Raw genomic sequence first — 23,675 nt, 5'->3', positions numbered from 1 at the left:
AGTGGAAATTTATCCAGTGATGTGGGACACACTGTAAAGAACTTCTGCTATTTCCTCTTGCTCTACTTTTGAACACCAGAATGCTTTATGAGAAGTGTCTTGTAATTCTTTTGGTTTAAACATATCAGTCCTTGATTTCTTGTAAATTGGGAGCGATGTTCTTCAGAACAGTTCAGCAAATATTTGCTGTACTCCATTGGCAGCAGGGAAAAATTTCATCAGCTTCGGTGAGATTGCTTATTTGGTTAAAGGATCTTCTTCTCGTTGTCTTGAACGTTTAGCCAGAATTTGCTTTATTTCAATATTTTTAAATACCTGCAACGGAGACCAAGAAAAGCTGCTGTAAGAGATTGTGAAATTATTTGTAAAGAAATGGTTTCAAAATTTCTGTGCCTGAAAATGTTGCAGCTTAAAGGATTTATCCATAAATACCAGAAATCAGTAACTTTTAATCCAGTGTCTGCTGCTGCATGAAGGTTGTAAGGCCTCTTACTTTTCCCCCAGGTGGAACTGAAAACAGCAAAGAAAGCGTGGGAAGTCCAACATCTGAGGGAGTTAAAGGAAAAAGAGCAAAAAATGCTCTGGGAGGATGAAGAGGAACTTCTCACCTATACTCGGGAGGATGCATACAACAAAGTAATTCCTGATTACTGTATTTCTTAACTGCGTATTTCTTCAGTTAGTCTGAGAATGCTTTTTCCTTCAGAGTTCAGTCGTGTCATTTGGTTGCATTCTCTTTTTGCTGTGTAGGAGTACGTCTATGAAGGTCCAGATGGACAAACTGAAATAATGCCAGTAAGTATCAGTAACAGCAGCCTGAATAGACTTCTTAATCTGAAGATCAGTGCTTAGTTAATATGGCAGTAACTAAAAAATTAACGTTCTCTGCAGCTTTGGACTCCCCCCACTCCGCCTCAGGATGACAATGATATCTACATTGATTCTGTGATGTGCCTGATGTATGATACCACCCCTATTCCAGAATCAAAACTGCCTCCAGTGTATGTCAGGAAGGAACGCAAGCGGCACAAAACAGATCCTTCTGGTAAATGCCAAAACTACTTGAAATTGTGTTGCTAAAATTTTTTTAAAATATACAGATGTCTTTGCTTCCTCTCCATAACGATCAGAACGTGCAGATGTGAGGTGGAAAGTTTTGTCTCACAGTGATCTTCAATCACTGCAAGCTCTAGTTTAGACAGTGCATCTTTTGATTTCATCATACGTGGTTATTTTGCTTTTGGAAGTTCAGCTCTAGAAGAGGGGCAGCTGTGTCAGGCTGGTCTTACGTCACGAAGGCTCTGGCTGTAGTAAATCTAGATGCTGGCAGTGTGCTTTTAAGAGGTAGCAATGGATATATGTATTTATATATATACCTTCAGGAGCACTTTGCAGCTCTGCGTAACAAAGAAATCAAGCAGTGATTGTGTCTATTTACAAACAATTTGGTTTCTCTTAGCTGCAGGTAGGAAGAAGAAGCAGCGTCACGGGGAGACGGTTATTCCTCCTCGTTCACTTTTTGATCGAGCAACTCCAGGAATGCTGAAGATGCGCCGAGAGGGCAAGGAGCAGAAGAAGAACATCTTACTGAAACAACAAACACAGTTTGCAAAGCCTTTGCCAACTCTTGTGAAACCGGCTGCTGAGAATGGCCAGGATAACCCCGAATGGTTGATCAGTGAGGACTGGGCACTTCTGCAGGTCAGACATCTGGCTTTTTGCTGTTCTGTATTACGTTTTCCCTCTAATTTCATAAATAGCTCTTTCAGTAGTTTTCTTTCTTGAAGGTCACTTCAAATTCCTGATCAGTTTCATATGGTGCTGACCTAACTCAGAGCGGACTGCATACCCCTTCTTTCTTTAAGGATAAATTAAAAGTTGAGGATGATGAAGTCCTATTTTTGTTTTAGAGACTGCTTACTGTAATGGCGCAGATAAGTCTGGATATTGGATAGTGCAGCTAAAGTTTCCCTCACCTTTGAGAAGAGAGCAGTGCCTGAATGGCAGCTCCCTGTTCCTACTGTTCCCCTCTCTGTGTGTTCTTGCACACCTATCTGCGTAGGAAACTTTGCTTATTTATTCTCTGTGAATGTAGGTGAAGCCATGTTCTGAGGTCTGAACTACCTGTTCATTCTAGTAATGGTGAGGGGTGCAGCTAAGGGTGGGTGTGGAGGATTGGAATGATTTGTGACCTGAAGCTTTTGTACCTTATGTATTGTAGGCAGTGAAGCAGCTGTTGGAGCTCCCTTTAAATCTTGCTGTTGTATCGCCAGCACACACTCCCAATTGGGACCTTGTTAGTGATGTTGTTAACTCCTGCAGCAGAGTCTATCGCTCACCAAAACAATGCAGAAACAGATACGAAAATGTCATTATCCCCAGGGAAGAAGGAAAGGTGAGTTTATTTAGAGTGATGCGTCTTTACTACGTTAAGTTTGTAGAGTATTTTTTCCTTATCTTCGTAAACACTTTTTTTGTTAAATGTTTCAACAGTGTAAATAAATAACGTTAAAAGATTATAAAATTATCCTCATCAGGATTTCCACTTATTTTATATGATTTCTTTGAAAAGAAAAAGCACCTGAACAAAATCTTCCACAAAAGATCATCTAACTTTCCTTCTTATTTTACAGCTAATGTACGAAGCTAATCCTAAAAAGAAGACAAAAAGTATTTATAAGGTGTGCATTGGTATTCTTTCAAAATCAAATCTAGACACTGTGGTATTTAGCAGCAATGGAGGTGGGCAGATACTTCATATGAGATCCATGTTCAGTGTTACTTGAGTTCTCAAACATCAATTAAAATTCCAAATTTATTTTTCCTTTCTTTGTTGATACAGTGGATTGACACCAGACTTCAGCTTTTGGATTTTCTAGATTAATTTTATGTCATGCAAGAACTCTTTCATTTCACTTTAACCGTAGTAGGCATTTTTCCACCTGACAACCACCATGTAACTTATCCTGATCATTGTTATGGTACTTAAGATGTGTGAGGATGTACTTCATGCTGGGGTCTGAGCGGCTCACAGACACGTAGGGAGTTTAATGCTTGATGTGCCTTTTTGTAAGCGAGGGTTGGAACACTCCACAGAAACACAAATGAATTCCATGATCATAAGCAACGTCTTCCAAACCGTTCTGCAATTTAGTGACAGAACTGGGTAGAGAATCTAGGACTGCTGACTGTAGCCCCATTCTCTGACCATTAAGCAGGTTTGTCCCTGACTGGCAGCTTCTGCTTAGGAGGAGCCAAGAATTAGGATGGCATGCTGTGCTGGATGTTAACATAGCTTTGTTGGGAGAGCAGTGCAGTGATGGTGTTTCTCTCTGACGTGTGCGCTGTGCATAACTGTAAACTAATGGGCTCTTGGTTTGAGTACTGAATTAAACTTAACTTAAAGCAAAGATTCTTTTTCAAATTAGTTTGCCATTTTGTATGTCCCCAAGCGCTGATGCCAGTGTGACCGTGAGAACTGCTCCTTGTTTTGCTCTTTCTTTATACATTTCCCATAGAATTTTGTGTAACAGTAAGTTATCAATGACACGAGGCAGAAACCAGTCTGTGATAGATATGTTGGAGTTCGTTTTTAAACAATCTCCAAGCTCACCATGTGTTTGTACGTAGACGAGATGCTGTGTGGCTGTGTTCACCATTAAGAGTTTGTTTCTTTTCATTTTTTAGACTAAAAACAGTCGCCCACTTCGTACGAATCAGATCTATGCTCAGGATGAAGGCGCCACCCACACGCAGCTTTACACTAACCATTTTGAGATGATGAAAATGATTGCAGGGAAAAGAAGTCCACCCATCAAACCTCTGTGAGTGTAACTGGGATGTTCCAGCCTCCCTGTCATCCCTCCTGGATGCTTTGTTCTGAATTGCTCTCCCAGCTGAGAGGTTTTTTTCATCTGTTTCAAACTGCTGTTCTGTTTCTCTGTTCTTGACCTCTCTCCTTCTGTTCTGGCCTCGTATTGGAATGCCTTCACATTTCACGTGGCTATTCGCTGCGTGATTTGTTCACATACATGATTAAGAGTCTTGTTATTTTTTTTTAAGGTATCCTTTATAAACTTGGCCACCCGTTTACTTGTGTTGCAAACATTCTGACGTCTGTGCTGTTTAGTTGGTTTTCTTTGTGTGTCCAGAAGTTACAGCAGTAACTTGCATGTACTCATTTATCATTTATTCCACATCTCTTAAAATGTGTCTTTATGCAGGCTCCAGTGCTGATGGGAGTATCGTGAAAACTTCACCAAAACCACAGTGTCACCTACTAAAAAAAGAAATTAAATGCTTTTTTAAAAGTTTTTTTTCCTGTCTTCAATAATAAAATCTTTCTCAATTTCAGACTTGGCATGAATCCTTTCCAGAAGAATCCAAAGCATGCCTCTGTTCTCGCAGAAAGGTGGGCACTCTGTCTTTATTTACTTAAGAGAATAAAAATAAATTAGTTGTGTAATTATTTCATGCTGTGTCTTATCACTGTTTCTAGTGGAATCAACTATGACAAGCCACTTCCTCCAATTCAAGTTGCATCCCTGCGAGCAGAACGTATTGCAAAAGAGAAAAAGGTGCAATCTCCATTTCACTTACATGTATGACTGCAGAATAAAAAATATAGATAAGAGAAAGCATGAGGAAAACTTGACTTCTGGGAGAAGTTTGCTGATACAATTGCTGTAGCAAGTTGTTCATTTAGTAGCATTTACAGAAGGTCCAAAGTGGAACCTCAGGCCTGTGTGTGGCACTGATACCTCCTGCTTACATGCAGCATTCTGGAAAACGTATTTTTAAAAGAGAATTAAAATCTGGTGAAAATGTGAAACAATCTCATTTTATTCTTGATTGTTCCACTTCCTCCTTCCTTAAGCTATTCAGAAGGAAATGCTTGTTCTTGCTTTTAGATGGTAAATTGCTTGTTCTGTTATGTTTTAAGCTGTGCAACATTTAGAGTGCAGCTCATAGTTTGAAACTACTTACATCGTGTAACTAGTTGTGTTTACAAGGAAGCCAGACTTGCATGCTGTGTCTGTATGTATGCTCTGAACTAATTTTTTTGTTCTGTTTTAAATACATCCTGATTAAGTCAAGCACTGGTTTGACAACTGTGAAACTCATGCTTTGTTTCCTAGGCTTTGGCTGAACAGCAGAGGGCACAGCAGCAGGCAGGCCCGCAGTCTCAGCAGCAGCAAGGCGGCCAGCAGCAAGCTCAGCAGCCAGCTGTCCAGCAAGCACAGGCCCAACCACAGCCACAGGCTCAGGCACAGGTAGTTCAGCAGCCACAGGCAGTAGTGCAGACTGCAGTAACTACTGTGGCCAACACAGCAGTATTGGTAAGAAAGGGAGGACTTGGTGTCTGATGTAGTAACTTCAGTTCTTCTTTTCTGTGTACTACATCTGCGTGCTTTTACTTGCTTTGGAAAGTAGGAATTTTAGGGCAGTGTAGTGAAATAAAGGCTATTTTTTTCTTCTTTCTCTTTCTCTTCTGAGTGTGCTGGGCACCTTCTTTTTTTTTTTTTTTATTCACTGATTAAAACTGTTAATATCATTATTTTAATAATAGGTGTTAGCATTTTTCCACCTCAGAAAGCTATATTCTGTGTACAGATATCTTGCATTTTTAGTTTAGCATTTAACACTGTTTATCCAAAAAACTCAGAAAAGAGACTGTAGCTGTAACAGCTACTCTGTTAAAGTAGGTTAAAAAACAAAGCTGTGAGTAAATTAATCTTTGCTGGGAAAGTGGAATCCTGTATCCTACAGGACCTACAATTACTTGCATTACTGTAAAGCTTTCATGGCTTCTTTGAATGTAGAGTCTCTATTAGTGAATCTGATAACGGGTTGAAGGCTCTTGTTTTAAAGCCAGTCCAGTTCGTTTAGTAATGTGCTCAGGGAGCAGTGATTTTAAAGCTTGTTGAAGGGCCAGAGCAGTACAGCTTTTCCAGAGACAGAGAAAGGGCTCTGTCCTGATAACACTGCTCTGTATCTCCTAGCAGGTAACCTCTCACACATTAACACTGTGAGAGGTAACCTGTGTGTGCCAGTGATGACACCTCGCTCCCTTCTGCTGACAAGGATGTAAAATGTCCAGCACTTACCCAACACCTGACTGGTATCCAGTTGCTTATTAACATGGCAGAATCCTGACCTATGCAGAATGAAAGCAAGTTTTACAACTATCTCTGCATTTTCTGGTCTCTTTCTTGAGCTGTCATTTCTGGAATACAGCACTGTGTTAAACAGCATAGCAGCATAAGAGCTATATTCAGTTTTCTTTTATTTGTTTTCTGAAGTTCTCTCAATTGTCTTCTCAATAGGCAGGCACAATCAAAACAGCAGTCACTGGGACAAGTATACAGACTGGTAAGAAGATTTTATAATTGGGCATTGGAGATGATGGGACATAAGATTTTTCACTTTTTTTTTTTTTTTTACAATATCATTTTTAATCCTGATTTTTTTTTGCTTTCAGCTACAGTGAGTGGGAATGTCATAGTGAATACTGTTGCTGGAGTCCCTGCAGCTACCTTTCAGCCCATCAATAAACGTCTGGCTTCACCTGTTATACCTGGAACACTGACTGTGAGTAGATTGCACTACTAGATACTAGTTGCATCTCTGGGTTCAGTTTGGTTGCACATGTAGATCTGTATCCTGCATTAGCTGTACTAGTTATCAGAAATTCCACTCTTTATTAACTTCGTGTGTCTCGTGACTCTGTATCAACTGCTCTCCATTAGGAAAATACCAGCATAAACCTGGACAGATAATCAGAATAATGTAGCTAAGAGACAGTGCCTAATTGTGAACCATTTTCAAAAGCATTATCTGAAGAAATGGGCAATGTCAATATAATTTCCAGCCTCTAATATTTTATGCTTAGGTAACTGTGATTTTTGTTTTAAGGTTGTAATTGTATAGAAGGTTAAGCAAAAAATGACAGGTAGTAAAATCAAACTTGTGTCGTTGAGGGTTTGGTGATCAGCCTGACAAAGATTTAATCAGATTCCAACTGTGAGATATATTCAAACATTATTAGAAAGGTTTGGATTTTTTTGCTTGCTTTTTGATGTCAATTTCTAAAACTCTATATCCGGGAAGCTCATAGCTTTGTATGAGATGTAAAGACTGTGCAGAGTAACGTGTGACTGTGCTCCTCTTCAGACTTCGGGAGGCACTGCAGCTGCACAAGTTGTGCACACCCAGCAGCGGGCGGCAGCTCCTGCGGCCTCCACAGAGCTGGTGACCATAGCATCTACACAGGGGGTCCGAGCAGTGACATCAGTGACTGCATCAGCTGTGGTAACGACAAACTTAACGCCTGTGCAGACCCAGACGAGATCACTGGTGACTCAAGTGACGCCAGGTAATAACTGCGTGCTTAGGGGTTGTTTCCTAGGGGTCCTGCAGAATTCCTGAAGTTTGCTTGACCCAAATAGTATTGAAAGTCTGGCTTTGTTGGCTGCACAATGAGACAGTGCTATGATTCCTAACTTGCTGAATGTTGGTGCTCAGATTACCTTTTTTTGTTGGTATTTCTGGGCAAAGTGTTGCAGTAGAGAATTGCTTAGCCCGTAGGGGTTACAGTTTAAAAAAAAGATTGTTAGCAATCAAGCAGTAAAATATTGAGTATCACAAACATAAACTACTATGAAGAAAGGAGTGTATATTTTATTATTTTTTGTTGTGTTTATGCTAATGGCTTGTTGTCTATACTAAGTCTACAAATGTATTGTAGCAGAACATTCTTTAACCACTTGGCTTCTCAGGTGAAATCAGACAATTAAATTCAATGTGGAGTGTCCTCAGAGCATTTCTTTTTCTTACTTTTCCTTTTGCAGCAACACCAACAGTCCAGCTCTCTGGCAAAACAATCACTCCTGCTCACTTCCAGCTTTTGAGGCAGCAGCAGCAGCAGGCTGCTCAGGTGCAGGTGCCTCAGATTCAGGCTCAGGCACAAGCCCAGTCTCCAGCTCAAATAAAAACTGTTGGGAAACTGTCACAGGTGAGTAAGCATTGCTGCCACTGTGTTGTGCCCTATTTTAATGGGCTAGAATTAAATGCAGATTTCTTAAAGTTGATTCTATGAAAATTTCATGAAGGCGGGGAGGACTGATAGCCATTTCAAATAGAAGTTCTGCTGCCACAGATCAGGATGTAAAGCACTTACTGTTGCTTACCCACTGGCAACCTGTTGTGTAAAGGAGTTGCTCCTTAGCTCTGTGATCTTAACTAAAGTTTGGCATAGAATGTTACTTCAAAGCTGCAGGTCCATCTCCGTTTTTTTTCCTTTATTCCTATAAAAGATGGAAAATAAAGTGGTGTATTTTTTCAGGAGCAGCTAATCAAGTTACAGAAGCAGAAGCTACAGCTTCCTCAGCAGCAGGCAGCACAGCAGACACAGCAAGGGGCACAACAGCAAGCAGCACAAGTGCAAGTGCAGCAGCAACAGCAAACTCAACAACTCACTGCTGTTACAGCACCTCGTCCTGGCGCAGTCCTCACAGGCACTACTGTGACAAACCTGCAAGTTGCTCGTCTTGTAAGTTGTCTCTGACTTAATTAAAACAGCTGCAGACACCTTGTTCTCACTGCTGGTTTAAATGAACTGGATGTTGGTTATTCGTGCACCTAAGTGCCCTTTGTGTGACTTAGGCTGTATGAAAGACCTCTGACACAAGTAGCTTTAATAGCACTTATTGACTGACCCATCTCTGAAGTGTGTTAGTGTAAAGGAGAAATCATACTCAGAAACATTTACTACTGTCACTTATTAATCACCTGTTATATGAAGCAAATGCTTTTTTGGCTGGTACAATAATCTTCATTCCTTACTGCTTAGACTCGTGTTCCTGCTTCCCAGCTTCAAGCACAAGGACAAATCCAGGCCCAAACTCCACAAGCAGCACAGGTTGCTTTGGCAAAACCTCCAGTGGTGTCTGTTCCAGCTGCTGTGGTGTCATCTGCAGGAGTCACTACGCTCCCTGTTACTGTTGCAGGCATCAGTGTTGCTATTGGGCAGCCACAGAAAGCAGCAGGTATGTCAGAGCACTTCCTAAAATACAATACAGTTTTAAACTCCACTTCCATAAAGGTTGGGTGCTCAAGTAATGTCTTCTGTGGGACTTAGACTTCAGTAAAGTAATGTGATGGAGGCTGAGCTCCCAAAATGAGGTAAGAGACTTGTGCTTACTCCACATAATCTGGAGGTCAGTATCATTCTTAAGCCAGAAACCTGCTTATGAGTAGGCAAGACCAGATATGGTTTTGAAAATAAAGCTGTATAAGTGCTTCTTTTTAAGTGAAGCAGATACAGGAGAACTTGTCTTTTGTAACTGACTCCTGTAGTGCAGACAGAAGTTTTCCTGTAGGAAGTATAATTGTTAGAACGTAATTGTAGCTTGCTCATGCAACTCTATTGTCAAAATCATGTGTCTTATTGTAATTAAAATCAGTGGGTCGTCGGTGCTCAAAGCTGTGCGGATGTGTAAGCCTGTAAACGCATAATCTGTGTTTGCAGGCTGCTTGGGACAAAGCAGTAAATGGAAAATCACAGTTGTAACTATGTTTATAATTTTCAGGAGGTCAGACTGTAGTTGCCCAGCCACTACATGTCCAGCAGCTTCTGAAGCTCAAGCATCATCAAGCAGCACAGCAACAGAAAGCCATCCAGCCCCAGGTTGCACAGGGTCAAGCTACTGTGCAGCAGAAGGTACTCACAGTTTGCCTGAGTTTCACTGAGTTTCCTGATATTTCTGTGGTTGTAAAGCTTGAGCTGTGGATTGTGGTGGCACTCCTAGGCACTTAATATTCCTGTGATTATGTCTTACATGTATCTAGAGAGGACTTTTTGTTAATATGTTTGTGATTTCTCACGCCTCAAATTTAATGTAAGTTTGTTGGTTTTGTCTTCTGTGTTACGTGACAGAGATTAAAGTCATTTGTAATGCAACCAAGTCTGGGAAATTCTCAGAGACTTTCATTTTTACATTGTAAACTGTGCAAAATACACTTTTCCCTGAAATGTCACCATCTCATAGGCTTGGCTGTCACTGAGCCACAAACACAGTTACATTAATGTAGTGTTTTGGAAGTGTATTGCCATATGAACTGTGCCTGTGTGGGAAGAGAACCTTTAAAATGATTGAGGACACTTGTATAAATGCATGGAAATTCTCTCTCCCAGCTCCTTTGGCTGTTTTTATTTGAGAGGATTTACTTCAATAATGTAATCAATCTCGTTAGCTGTGTGCCTGTTCTTTGAAATACATGCTTTGTAGCCACTGATGCTTTTCTCCCTTGTAGATAAATGCTCAACAGGTCACAGTCCAGACCCAACAGCAGACATCACAGCAACAGAAAGTGACCTATACTACACAGCCTGCCATTAAAACTCAGTTCTTAACGACCCCAATTTCCCAAACGCAGAAGCCAGGTGGAACCCAGCAGGTGCAGGCTCAGATTCAGGTACAGGTAACACCATTCCTTGCTTCTAAACACTACTGTGATGGGATAATCCTGAAGGTAACAGGTGGAGTAACACTTTAGCACCTGCTCATATTAATTCCAGTTACATATTTGTTTAAATTAACTTTATAATAAGATTAATTGGTGGTGAATATCTGGCCTTTTGCCAGGTCAGAGAAACCAGCTGGAAAGTTTGTCTTTCCTTTTCAAAAGAAGTAAACTGGCACTCCTTTTTATTAGCAGTGGATTCGTACTGTTCTTATTAAGGACAATTAAATTGTCTTTATTTCTTCCTGTTTTCTGGTGCTGCCTCCTGGCCTGATGCCTAGCAGCTAAAGGGAGCTGATGGTTACCTAATTCTCTGCATAATTAGATCAGTCTAACCATGGAAAGGAAGGGAATGAGGAACTGGAAGCCTTACTCTTTCGAAGCTGTATCAAAGATAAATTAGTCCATTAGAATGTCCGTGCTTCCTTCAGTGTTACACATAGTTAAGAGGAAACAGTAATTACAGTTATAGCTGAAAATTCTCCTTTTCCTCTTTCCCTCCTAGCTAAATATGCTATTCCAACATGCTCTTCTAAACTTGTTTCGTTTACAAAGCTACACTATCACTGAGAAGGCCAAGATACCAACTTGCAGTAAGCACAACTTAGGAAAGGTTTCTTGGTAGCGGTTCTGATAGTACGCTGTGTTGCAGTTTTATTCTGACTAAATCTTTGTTTTATTCTGTGGTCACTGAAGGTCGCAAAACTTCCTCAAGTGGTCCAGCAGCAGGCTACTGTTGCCAACATTCAACAGATGGTTTCAGTTTCCCAACAGGTATGTTTTGCCTGCAGCGCTAGAAGCCTGGTCCTGCTGAAGGCTGATGTATTTGGAAATACGTGTATCTTCCCTTTGTGGGGACGGGTGGAATTTTGGAAGGGTGTGACCATTTCCATTCTCTAAAAATGAGTCACGTGAAAGCCAGGTCAGGTTGCTGTAAAATCTGCAGTCAGAATTCTGGTAGAGACAGCAGAGTTTTCTTTATGAATGTAGAAGAACTGAGGAAAATATTTTCTAAAGCTGAAATAAATTTAAATATTAGCTTTTTGTGATGTACAGTCAAATAATGGAACTCATGAATACCATCTGAGTTTGTTATACAAAAACTGGGATAAAATGGGAGTTGTTTAGTTCCAGTTCATACAGCTGCTCGAAGTGCTTAATAGAAGTCAGAGTGCTGCGGTGTCCGTTCTAAATGTGGCAACAGACTGGGAGCAGAGGAAGAGAACAGACAGTTCTGTCTGCCTTCCCTTTATTTAACACTGATTAGAACAACTTTTGGGTCATTAGCAACAGGCGTACTTACACTGCTGATGGGCAGGGATGTTTAATATTGGATGGAGGAAGCAGTTACTCTCACAAATCTAACCCGTCAGCTCTTAATCTGACCCAGTTTGAAGTGCAGTGTTTTAGTGTGGGATAAAATCTGTGGCTGTTTATGTTAAAATGACGATGAAGTGTTGTAGGCTGACTGGTCACCACCTCGGATGTGAGGCGGCAAGGGCAAGGTAAGCAGCAGGGAGCAGAGCCTCGCTGGTCAACACACAGCGAGTTATTGCCTGTAGAGCTCTTGGAGAACTCTTCAAGGCACACAAAGACTGCCCTTCTAATCTATCCACTGTGTTCTTACCTTCCACATACCTTCTGCAAAGAATCCAGCAGCATGTTTGATCTGCACTGAGCAGGTGTGCCTTGCAGGCGTCCTGTTTCTTAGTTATCATTTGTAAGAAAAAGTGACAGAACACTTTCTTACCAAAACCACAGTGCCAGTATTGCTTCCAGTCCTTCTTTGTCTAAGATGCTCGTCATTCAAGACAGCAAAGACCTTCTGCAGAGTGGGAATCTAATGGTTGCCTTGTTCTCCTGCCTTGTCTAGGTACAAGCTCAACCCCAGACAGTGACCCTGTCTCAGACCACGGCAGGTCAGCAGCAGGTTCAGGTGATTCCTGCAACAACTGCTACTGCTCAGGTTGTGCAGCAGAAACTGATACAGCAGCAAGTTGTGACAACGGCGTCTCCCCAGATTCAGGCTCCAGGCGTACAGAATCCAGCCCAGACACCAGCAACATCTGAAGCCCAGAACCAGCAAGCAAAAGTCCAAATGAGGACACCTACTGTCAGATTAAAGGCACCTACTAAACCAAGTTGAACTAATGGTTAAATGCAATAACAGGGAAGTGCAGCGTTTCTTGTTTGCTAAGCCAAGTGAGAAGCAGCTACTCCAAACATCCAAATGAAGTCAAACCACTTTTTTTTTCTTTTACTTTTAACAGGAGGACTTTGCAACACTTAGACATGAAAACTCTCACATAAGTTCAGTGTGTTAGCAGCTCTGCAGCACTCAGAATCTGTACGGGTGCATTTTGCTGCTGTTCTCTGTGCTGATTGAAACCTGATAAATCAAACTTTACTTAGATTTAAGTTATGTCCAGCTTCACAAAAGTAAATGGGTGAAATGCCATAAATGTCAGTAACATCCATCTGTGTTAGCATACCACAAGCTGCCTGTGGGACCGTGCAGTTCTTTGCTAGAGTTGGGATGTGCTCTCAGTATCCACGCTGAAGCTGGTCAAAGAACCTCCTGTGGTTAACACAAAGTATCCTGCATCTCAGTGAAAGCTGCATGTTGTTCTAGCTTCAGGCAGATACCTCTGGAAGGTCTAACTTACATTTGAAGTGCTCCCTGAAAAGCTTAGCCAGTAAATGTGAAAACCTGTAAGTATATGTAATTAAAGGAAAAAAAGAAAAGGTTCATTCTCCATTTTTGTAAGCCTTTTAAAATGTTTGTTAGTAGTTTTGTGTACAGTTTACTGCAGCACCCTCCCTGTGTGCTCGTTCTCGTACTTCGCTTTAAGATAATGGATATTTTAGGCATGAACTGAGTAAATACTGTGTGATGTGTATTAAAGTGTAGCCTTTTTTTTGTATATGTTCAGTGTGTTCAGCCGAACGAAGGCTCTGCAGCTGTTTGTCCCAGGACTGCTGCCAGGGAAACTCCCATGGATCAAACGGAACCACTTGGTTTTGTTCTGCTCTTGCAACATGTTGAAATGTTCAGTACTTTCTACTCAGCTTTTAGCTCTGGGGGAGGGGGGGGGGGGGGGGGCGGGGAAGGGGGGAAATGGTGACAACTGTGTAAAGATTGAGATCTAACTTTTGTACTATTCTTTTACTAAAGCTAATGATGAATGTATCTTCAGGTGGATATTTTGGATGTGAATGCCTCTTCCTCCAAATTGGTTTGCCTTACTGTTATGAAGATAGCAAGAAGCTGCACAGAACTGTGGGGTTTTCTTTACTTTTCTGGCATAAAGACTTTGCAAACAGCACTGTGTGAGGAATCAGAAAACTCCTGCTGGCTTAAATGGATTCATCTTCCTTTGGCCGTCGTGCTGCACAACGTGTACAACTAGACAAAGTTACACTATTCCTGTCCGGGATGGTTTTATTTTTTCATTGTGATCTTTTTACTCTTCAGAGCAGAGCCTGTTCCGAGGCGGGGCGGTGCGGCTGCTGACCCACGCTGCTGCCACGGCCCAGGCCCTGCGCCGCCATCCGTTGAGCACCGCGTTACGCAGCCTGGCTCCGCGCTGCAGCTGCGCCCGCCGTTCCTTCGCTATCGGGCGTCTCCGGGCGTTTGTAGCCGCCCCAGCGGCGTTGCGAGGAATCGCGCTGTATCCCACCTGAAGGTGTAATAAAGTGTACATTTTGTAACCCGCCCTCGTCCTGCTCGTCGTTTCCCCGCCCACCCCGCCGCGTTCCGGCCCCGCTCTGGGCGGAGCTCCGCAGCGCAGCATGGCGGGGCCCGCGCTCGCCGCCAGCCTCGAGGCTGTGCTGGGCGGCCGCGGCAACGCCAACCGCGTCTTCGAGATCCTGGAGCTGCTGGCGGTGCGGGGAGCGGCGGGGGGGGGGGGGGGGGGGGGGGGCAGGGAGCGCGGCGCGGGGCGGCACCGGGCGTCGCTCACGGCCCCGATCTTCCCCAGGCCGAGGACGAAGAGGACGCGCTGTGCGCCGCGCGGACGTGCCGCCGGCTGTTCGCCGCGCTGCTGCGGCGGGGAGAGCTGATGGCCGGCAGCCTGCCTGCGGAGGAGGACGCGCTGAGCGGTGAGAAGGGAGGACGGGGATGCGCAGGGGCAGGGATGGGGCCGGAGCCGGGAACCGGCCGCGTGGGAGCGTCAGCGCCGCGCCTTTGCAGGGAACTGCAGCGCTGAGGATAAATACAAAATATGGATGAGGCACCGCTACGACGACTGCGTGGAGTGCTTGTCCGAGCTGCTGGGCCACGACTCCTTCCGGGTGAAGGTGAGCTGTGGGCTGCCGTTGCGGTACGGGTCTGTGCGGTAGAAGCAGTCCCCGCTCGGTGCGGGATGCCGCGGGGCTTCCTGGGGCTCTAACGCCCTTCTGCTCTGATGGTGATGGCATCCACGTGGCTCATGGAAGAGATTCGTTCTTCCTGTGCTGAGTAGCACCTGCGGGCCCAAGCACAGCCGTGATCCTTGATGCAGGGCTTTTTCTAATCTGTGTTTTAAAGGAATCATCGCTCTGCACCCTCATGAAGTTTGTGGAGGTGGAGGCAGAATGCCCGTTGGTCGCAGAGCAGTGGAAGGGCAGCATCGCTTTTCCTCGCCATCTTCTGAAGGTGAGCCGCAGAACCTGCAGAGCTGAGGTTTCAGGCAAGGAGATTGGAGTGGAGAAGAGCGATGTGGCTCCAGTGGTGGAAACGTCTGTAGGGTGCTGCCCTCGATGGGTGGTGGTGTGGGAGCAGCTGCCTTGTGTGGGGCCTGGCTGGATTCTTGTATTTCTGAAGTATCAGTTCTGATTTTTGGGGGGAGGTAAGAGGGAAGCTGCTGCCCCTGGCTCAGCCACTGCATCATTTCTAAGTTACAGTGTAAGATAGGTTGGAAGCACCCATCATGGCAGCTGTGAGCACTGCAGGCGGGACACAGCTCTGCTCACCAGACAGGGGTTGCCCTCAGCCTTCTCAGCTATCTGCTCCAACACAGTGAGAAACTGACTTGCTTTTCACTACCACCCTCTTGCTAGGTGGTTGTTAACGGCTTAATTCCCATACATGAGGATGCCTCCCTGCTGATCTCTCGCTTCCAAGAATACATGGAGTATGACGACGTTCGGTACTTCGTCATGAAGGCGGTCACTGAGAGCATCGGACAAGTGATGCAAAAGACAAAAGAGGTAATGCTGAGTTGGGCTGTGGGATGGGTCTGGGTGAATTATTTGTTGCTCTGGAGCACACACCTTGGTTGCGAAGTGGGGAGGAACTACTGATACGTGGAATGACTTTGGAAGCAGGAGTAATAAGTGCACCCATTTGAAGGCTTTTTTTTGTTTGTTTGTAGCATACGTTAATTGTAAGACTGAAAGCAGTCTGAAACTGGGGACAGTTCAATATTGTTGTATATTGTTGATTAGAACCTCACAGTCAGAGCTCTTGCTTCTGTTTTGCTCAGATATTCAGCTTGAGGGCATAAAGGTTTAATTCTCTTTAGTGTGTGGGAGGGTCTTTTTTCTTTCGTTGGACCCACCTGTTCTGTTAAATCAGAGTCAGTTCAGATGTAAGTTCTGTGTTAGGCAAATAAGTGATACTCCAGGATAAGGCAGCGATGGAGAAGCAGCATGCAGTACAGCCATCAGAGCTTTTCTTTCCTACGTACATCCAGTGGTTGGGAAGTAGGGGACTGTGGAAGCCCAGTGTGACTTCCCTCTGCGTGGACCTCTCTTCATGCTTGATCCTCTGCTTTTTGTCTGTTATAGAGGCCGCTGCCATTTTACCAGCAGAACGTATTTTCCCTCATTTCACCCATTAACATGCCGAGCAAAGAGCGTGACATGGTCAAATTTATGGTGAAGCAAGGTTAGTAAACTCCATACGATGAACTGCACGTGAAGAAGAAAATCGTATCTCTGATTTTTATTGTGTAAAGGCTTTGTCAGTGTTTGCTAATGAAAAATTGTGCTTCTGTGAGCACAGTGATTCTGAGCAGCATTACAAAATCCACATAACACTTGCAGTCAGGTCTGTCACAGCTTTTTATCAATACAAAGAACCTATAGCAAATTTTTTAGAGACCCTGGTTTGGGGAACACTGTCTTCTCCTTGTGCTCCTGGTCTCAGCTTAACAGCCAGGAAAGCAGTGCTCCTCACACAGCGAGAAGGCGGCTGCTGGAGGCAACAGGAATGCTTCTGAGTTGGAATGCTTTTAACTGAATTCTGATGTGTCCCAACCCATTTGGTAGAGGGAAATCTCAGACGTCGAGCTTTAACATCTCATGGGAACATTTATGATCTTTGCTCTGCTTAATTCATAAGCTTCTCTCTCACTTCATTTTGTTGGGCTGCAGCGTGGGAAGAAAAGTGACGTTTACTTTCAATGTGTCCAATTAAGCTTAGGGGAGGAAGGAAAAGTTTGACTAATATAATGCAAATTTCCTTGTATATGCATATAAACCTATGCATATATGTTTGCTCCTTCATCAGAGTGGGTTTTGTTCCTTAGGTTTTATGTGGGTATTTGTAATACTGGGGTTGTTTCGAAGGACTAAATAGAACAAGTCATCGTTTTTGTTTTTAACACCCATTTCAAGTTCCATCTCCCTTCTACCTTTCTTCTTAGGTAATCAGGAGGAATGGAAGGTGTCAAAGCTGCAGGTAACTGTTCATTTGGTGTTTCAGAGTTCAATTTTCTACTGAAAATAGAACTTCATCTCCACCCATATTTATCTCACTACTTGCAATTCTGTTTCAAGGCACACAGGCAGGCGTTTGAAAGAATGTGGCTCACTTTTCTGAAGCACCAGGTGAGGGGTACTTCAGTCACTGATCCGGATTGCTTTCCAGTTGCCAATCCTTAGAGGCTGCAGCCATCCTTTGCATGGTGCTCCTGGTAGGACCCCTCTGTGCTATTAGATGAGATCAGCGCAGTCGCCATCTCTGCTGGGCTGTTCTCCTGGCAAGGGGACGTTACCTCATGTTTGGTCTTTTTCTTCTTACTCAGCCTTTTTCTCCACCTTAAACAAGCCTGCCCATAAGGAGTTATCTGCAGCATAACAACTCCTGTTTCCGAGCTGAATGTTCCCGAGCCTATTTATTAGTGACTTTCCTACTGCTTTTCCTTCTGAGCTGTGATGATGCTTCTAGCTGAGCACCCACTTCTTAGAATGAACACAGTTGTCAGGTGTCACTTCTATGCTCTCCCATTTGTTGCTGTGAACCGTTGTGTTTTGTCCTAGCATGTTCCCTTTTGCTTGCCTTGTCTTTTTGAGCCCTATGTTGCTGTTGCTCTTGGAGTTCTCATTTTGGTCATTTGACTGTATTGCTTTGTCCTTCACAGCTACCCAGTGGCCTTTACAAAAAAGTTCTTGTTATTCTGCATGACTCCATCCTGCCTCATATGAATGAGCCCACTCTCATGATAGACTTCTTGACAGTGGCCTATGGAGTAGGTGAGCAAAAACAGGCTTTTAGCCTTTGTGTGTCTCTGCAGCACAGTACATATGTAGTTAGGAGGGCTGCTGGTTGCAGCGCCACAGCTTTGGGTGGGATGAAGCTAAGGGACTGGGATGAATTCTCTTGTCTCCAAAAGTGAGGTTTGTTTACCTGCATCTGTCAATGTTTGCTGGTTGTTATGTGTTAGGAAGATTACATTTTTGAGTTTGCAAAGAGTTGAATATTGGAATGATTTCTTTTTCACACAGTTCAGGCATCACTGCTGATTCCTGGGCTGTATCCAGAAACAAGATGTGCAGTTTCCTTTAGAAATGGTCTTTCTGAGGAGGTCTTTTCCTTCCCACTGTAGCTTTCTTGGGAAATTAAAGCAGACTGTGTCTATTTGTTCTTCTAAACTACAGCTTAACCTATGCAAGTAACCTGTGATCCTCAGGAAGCTTTTGGCTGAGCTTCTGTCACAGCCATCATGCTGCCTCTACTTACAGACATTGTTGGTTTTGTGCTACTTCCAGGAAGGTTAAGTAATGAAACACGTCGTAGCTGATCATTTTATCTAGCTATTGTACTGATAGATGCCTGCTTTCTTACAGGTGGAGCGATTAGTCTTCTAGCCTTAAATGGATTGTTTATTCTGATTCATCAGCATAATCTGTAAGTAAAAGGAGCACGTTGTGTAAAGGGACATGGCTGTCTGCATTTACATCTTCATGTAAACCGAACTGAAAAGAATACTCTGCATTTTCAGGCTTTGGCTGTGAGGAAGCCAAGCCCTGCCCAAGAAGCTGAGCTGTTTGGATGCTGAGCTGTTCTGATAGTTTGGCCTTTTTTTCAGCTGAGCCTAAATGCCCTCTTCTTCAGACTGCTCAGCTCTTGGAAATCAATTTCCATTGATCTGATGGTGTAGCAGCACTGTAGTCTTTGGATCCTGTTCCATTTGCAGTCAGTGGATGTGTTTTCAAATCTCCAGAACAGCTGGACACTGCACCAGCCAGAAGTTCACTTTACAGCTTGATTTCAAGTGGTGGCTGTGAAGACAAACCAAGGAAAGCTCAACAGTCACTCATAGCACAGCAGTAGTCTGGGGTGGTTTATAGGCAACACACAGAGGCATTTATAGACACAGTGTGGTCCTGCTGTATGTCACTAATCAGCGAAGGATGTTGTCTTTTTCCTTTCTGCCTTCTCAACAGGGAATACCCTGACTTCTACAAAAAGCTGTACAGCCTTCTGGACCCTTCTATATATCACGTGAAGTACCGAGCCCGCTTCTTCCATTTGGCTGATCTGTTTTTGTCTTCGTCGTAAGTAGAACCTCTATTATATACATACATGTATTTTGCTCCTACTTTCCTGTTGGCCAGAATCTGTTCTTTAACAGTCTCCCATGTCTGGATTTAATGCATTCAGAGTGCCTGCTGAATTAAATTTGTTTTCTGATTGAGAAAACTGAATTCGAGAGTGTTACTGCAGTGCTGTGTAATTCTTCCTGTGATGGTTTTGAAGATGCAGCACACATCTGTCTAGTTTCAGAGCGTAAAAATGCAGTTCATTATCAGAGTTTGATCGGCAAATCATTACGGATGTATTTTGATCTGTATTCCAGTTTGGCTGGAAGTGATGATTTTTCTCTCTGTCTTTATGAATATGGAAAAGGAACATTCGCAGGCTTTTTATAGACGCAGCATCATAAATCTGTTGAGAAATTGATGACCTTTTTGCAGACATGTAATATTGAAACATAAAGCATTTGACACTCTGTCTCGATGCTGTCATCACGCCCAGGGAAGAAACTAGATATGCAGCTGGTTATATAGTTGCCATCATATGTTGTAAAATAAACCAAGAACAATGCTCAGCACATGATATTTAATATCATCCCCCTTGTATTCATAGTGTTCTCTGGAGAGAGTAACAAGACCTGGCAGATGGTTGTACCTTGGGGTGGCTTTGCTGAGCCTTGCAGGTGTAGTGAGCTCTAAGGCTGGAGGCTGCGTGGCTGAAAATTGTCATCTTTCATCCCAGCTCTGCTGACCTGAAGAACGTGCCTACACGAGCTGACTGCTGTTAAAAATTTGCATTTCTACCATAAAGGAGAACTATTCTGCACATTTACGTTCCAGCAGCTTTATGTTCCCATTACCAGCTGCACTGCTTGCTCTAGAAGTATTATGTAAATTTAACACTATGGCACATGTATTAATTAAACCCACAGAACTACATTAGAAAAATATAATGAAGGTTGCCTGGCCCAGCACTCAGAAGTTTATAAAATGACTGAATAAAGACAGCAGTGTGAATGACCGTGTACAAGAGCTGTGCTTGGCTGCAGCAAGTGTTTGGAGTGGTGCCACGCATCTGGGTTGAATCACGAACTGATCTGAGATTGTTCATGCACTGAATGGAAATGCCCCCAAATTTGTTCCAGGCAGCACACAAGACCCTTTGTAACTGCCTGAAATCATGATTCTTTGCTGTGTAGTTCCATTTCACTTCACAGTCCAAAAAGCTGAAGAATCCCACTGGTCCTTAACCTGACATGCTGCCTGAGTTGATGAGTGTGTTGGTTCACTTGCTGGAACTCTGACATGCTGGTTTCTTCTTCCTTCCCCACAGTCACTTGCCAGCATACCTGGTGGCAGCATTCATAAAGCGCCTGGCCCGGCTGGCCCTCACTGCTCCTCCTGAGGCTCTGCTCATGGTCATTCCTTTCATCTGTAATCTCTTTCGGAGGCATCCGGCCTGCAAAGTGCTGATGCACAGACCAAATGGGCCACAAGGTAAGAGGGAAAGGGGGGACTTCTGTGTTACACCTTTAGGCATCGTGAAGAGCAGGATCCCTGGAGAGATCCTGGCCCCAGTTGGTTCCCTGAGTTCCCTTTGGTGTTACGGACATCACGGGAGGTATGAAATCTGTGTCTCTTTCCTTAGATTTATCAGAAGATCCATATATCATGGAGCAGGAGGAGCCATCTGAGAGCAGGGCTTTGGAGAGCTCTCTCTGGGAGATTCAGGTATGTCATCTAACAAGGTACCATACACAGATGTTCAGGAGAATGTCATCCTTGCTGCCTTAATGACACAGCTTGGCAGTCAGCAGCATCACTTCCATGAACCTGCTGACACATGTCTTGCAGATGAGATGAACTTCTGGCTACTTTTTTACTTTGCATCTTTTTCCATCCTTAGTGTAAGAGGCAGGATTTTACACACATGACAAGTAGTGCCTGCTAATTAGTAGGAGTCTTCTGAGTACACATCTGATCATGCAGCTGAAAAGTGGGCTGTGAATAGCTGAAACAGAGTAAATAGTGGCGAATGTATGAAGTGTTTTATTTGCTTTGGAGAGAAGAGCATGATGAGCACTGATGGAAACTAAGCACAGATAGGTCAACCTGTAGAAATGACTTCTAAAATGCTGGAGAAGATTGAAATGGTTAACTTTTAACCGGGAACATTTGTAGGATGGTGTACGAAGGCTGAAATTAGTTAAATTACTCCTGGTGACTCTGAAACCTTAGAGGCAGGATTATCACATTCCATTTAAATGCTACAGGGATTTTGTGCAAGGTGGGTGTTGCTGGAGAGCAGGAGCTCAGATGAAACATCAGGGCTCTGGAAGGTAGCAGAATCGAGGTGTGCACTGTAGTAGCTATGGCCAGTGGAGGAGTCCATCTGTCTTGGGCTGAATGTGAACCTGGTGAGAGGGTGCTTTAATATGTTTCAAGCGTGGCTAAAATCCATATTTCTTGAAGCTGCATAGTAACACGGTACAGCAGACTTGCCTCTTTTGCCAGAATTAATGTTCACGACCAAAGGCTTTGTTTGATTGTTCCCTGTGTGGGAAGCCAGATGGATGTGTGTTACCTTGTGCTCATTAGACCTTCTCCTCTTTTTCTTGCAGTCTCTACAAAACCATTATCATCCAGATGTGGCCCAGGCAGCTGCTATCCTCAACCAGTCGCTGTCTGAAATAGAGGACGACATATCAGGGCTCTTGGAGCTCTCAGCTTCTGAGGTAGTGATGCTGTGCTTTTGTGAATGATTCCAATAAGAGGAAGGGAAACTGCTTCCTGAATGCAATAGCCATGTCCTGGTCATCAGCCTTGCTGCTGAGGAGGGAGTGAGGCAGACTTTTGGTTACCTACAGCCAGGGAAAAGGGGAGGATGTCAGTTAAAAGGCAGAGCATTTGGCAGCAGTAGTGGCAGGCTTGTATTTAAAAGGTTTATTGTTGTATCTTTTATGATGTTAGAGTGAGCACTGGTATCAGCCATGGTAAAGGGCTTGTACTGAATTTTGTCAATATTTTCTCTTTTTGTAGCTTTTTGATAAAGAAATAAAGAAAACATCTGCTAATGTGCCGTTGGAGTTTGAGCAAGTACAAGGTTTGTTTGGGAAGAAAAATGATATCTTTGCAGAACACTTTGCTTTAGATTGATGCAATTAAAAACACATCTGCACAGCACACGGATCTTAAGGACCTGCACAAAACTCACGTGTTTTGCTGGACAATTCTGCCTTTGAAATATCTCTAAGTGGTGAAAGCTGGACTGCCTTCGAAAGGAGCGGCCTTCTTCAGTGACCTTTTCCAGTATCTACGTACGGACTTCCTTTCGTTGTTCCTCATGTCCCATGCTTACTTATTGCTGCCTGGTTTTGGAGGGGTTTCCCCTCAAAGTAATGTGTTTCCTGAACTTGTTCACTGTTGGCCCTTTTCTCAGGTGCTGTCTGACATCAGCGACTGCACTGACAGTGCCTTGCTGCCACTCAGGGTCTGAGGGGAGGGGTGGTCTTGCTTCTACATCTCACGTGTTTGTTTCATACAAGAGCCAGCAACCATTTTTTAGTGAGTGACCTCAATAGGTAACTGTAAACATCGTATTCTAATTCTACTTTTTTTTTTCATATTTACTTTTAAACTCACTTCAGAGAGATGATTTAGCTTCTATACAGCGGTCTTAACATGCCCATGTTGATACACGGAAAGCTTAGGTTTGTCAAAAAGTATGTCTCAGGTGATGCTCAGTAATTCCATGAATAACGTGTTGCTAATGTTCCTTCACGTATGTTCATCTCATGCTGTAATGTTTCTTAATTCAAAACAGTCATGAGCTTTGGCAATGAGCATAATCATGGTGACTGTGTAGGGCGGCCAACTGATGTGCAATGGAAAGTAGTTTAATCCTTGATTTTTTGCTTCAGAATGATAAGCAGCTTAATGTAGTTTTGCTCACGACCTGCAGGCATTGCAGAAGCTGTGGCCAGTGTGTATGCAGGTGCTAATTAAGTTTTAACTACCCCACTGATATTAGAATGGCTTTGTTAATTTGGATTTTTCATATGGTTCCAGAAGTCATGCAGAACTTCCTTCTGATAGTGTTTTCCAGGGTGTTAAGTGCTCTGCCTTGGTTTGAGGTAAACTCCTTGTTAAGAATGCAAATGAACTCAGGACCATTTTTGTAATTATTTTCACTGACTTATTGTTATCTCATTAGGCTTTGAAATCACATTTTGCGGAGGGGAAAAATCCAGTCCAGAGGCCAAGAAAGCTCATTTCTGGCAGACAAATCTGTTTAAATCAGGGAAATCTGTAGCTGTCTCAGGCACACTGTGTTATGTTTTCTTCATCCAGTTGTCTTCATGCTTTCTAAACAACGGACGTGTCCTCAGTGCAGAGAGCTCTGCCTCTTT

General features: G+C 43.4%; 2 protein-coding genes across 2 annotated transcripts in view; both read left to right on the top strand.

Annotated features, from left to right (window-relative positions):
• The window catches only part of EP400 (E1A binding protein p400), a gene marked incomplete at both ends in the record, with an annotated part of 43,764 nt that extends 31,094 nt beyond the window's left edge, over window positions 1-12,670 (top strand). The window contains 20 exons of the mRNA XM_079543631.1: window positions 505-636; window positions 751-795; window positions 892-1,045; window positions 1,460-1,701; window positions 2,222-2,395; window positions 2,634-2,681; window positions 3,688-3,824; window positions 4,355-4,411; window positions 4,499-4,577; window positions 5,139-5,339; window positions 6,327-6,372; window positions 6,482-6,591; window positions 7,174-7,375; window positions 7,851-8,014; window positions 8,345-8,551; window positions 8,852-9,047; window positions 9,591-9,721; window positions 10,315-10,482; window positions 11,221-11,298; window positions 12,398-12,670. Of these exons, the coding sequence (XP_079399757.1) occupies window positions 505-636; window positions 751-795; window positions 892-1,045; window positions 1,460-1,701; window positions 2,222-2,395; window positions 2,634-2,681; window positions 3,688-3,824; window positions 4,355-4,411; window positions 4,499-4,577; window positions 5,139-5,339; window positions 6,327-6,372; window positions 6,482-6,591; window positions 7,174-7,375; window positions 7,851-8,014; window positions 8,345-8,551; window positions 8,852-9,047; window positions 9,591-9,721; window positions 10,315-10,482; window positions 11,221-11,298; window positions 12,398-12,670 (2,844 nt within the window). The remainder of the gene's footprint in view (window positions 1-504; window positions 637-750; window positions 796-891; window positions 1,046-1,459; window positions 1,702-2,221; window positions 2,396-2,633; window positions 2,682-3,687; window positions 3,825-4,354; window positions 4,412-4,498; window positions 4,578-5,138; window positions 5,340-6,326; window positions 6,373-6,481; window positions 6,592-7,173; window positions 7,376-7,850; window positions 8,015-8,344; window positions 8,552-8,851; window positions 9,048-9,590; window positions 9,722-10,314; window positions 10,483-11,220; window positions 11,299-12,397) is intronic.
• Window positions 12,671-14,316: 1,646 nt separating this feature from the next.
• On the top strand, window positions 14,317-22,422 carry NOC4L (nucleolar complex associated 4 homolog; the record flags this gene model as incomplete). The annotated part of the gene is made up of 15 exons (XM_079543742.1): window positions 14,317-14,409; window positions 14,505-14,625; window positions 14,717-14,823; window positions 15,053-15,160; window positions 15,565-15,714; window positions 16,294-16,393; window positions 17,154-17,188; window positions 17,287-17,337; window positions 17,871-17,982; window positions 18,577-18,637; window positions 19,177-19,287; window positions 20,600-20,763; window positions 20,915-20,997; window positions 21,888-22,001; window positions 22,306-22,422. The coding sequence occupies 15 exons, from the start codon at window positions 14,317-14,319 to the stop codon at window positions 22,420-22,422; spliced, it is 1,527 nt and encodes a 508-aa protein (XP_079399868.1).
• Between the last annotated feature and the right edge of the window lie 1,253 nt (window positions 22,423-23,675).

The sequence above is a fragment of the Tetrao urogallus genome (assembly GCF_951394365.1).
Source record: "Tetrao urogallus genome assembly, chromosome: 17".
NCBI lineage: Eukaryota > Metazoa > Chordata > Aves > Galliformes > Phasianidae > Tetrao > Tetrao urogallus.
The sequence above is the reverse complement of the archived record's forward strand: the minus strand, read 5'-3'. Positions and strand labels throughout refer to the sequence as shown.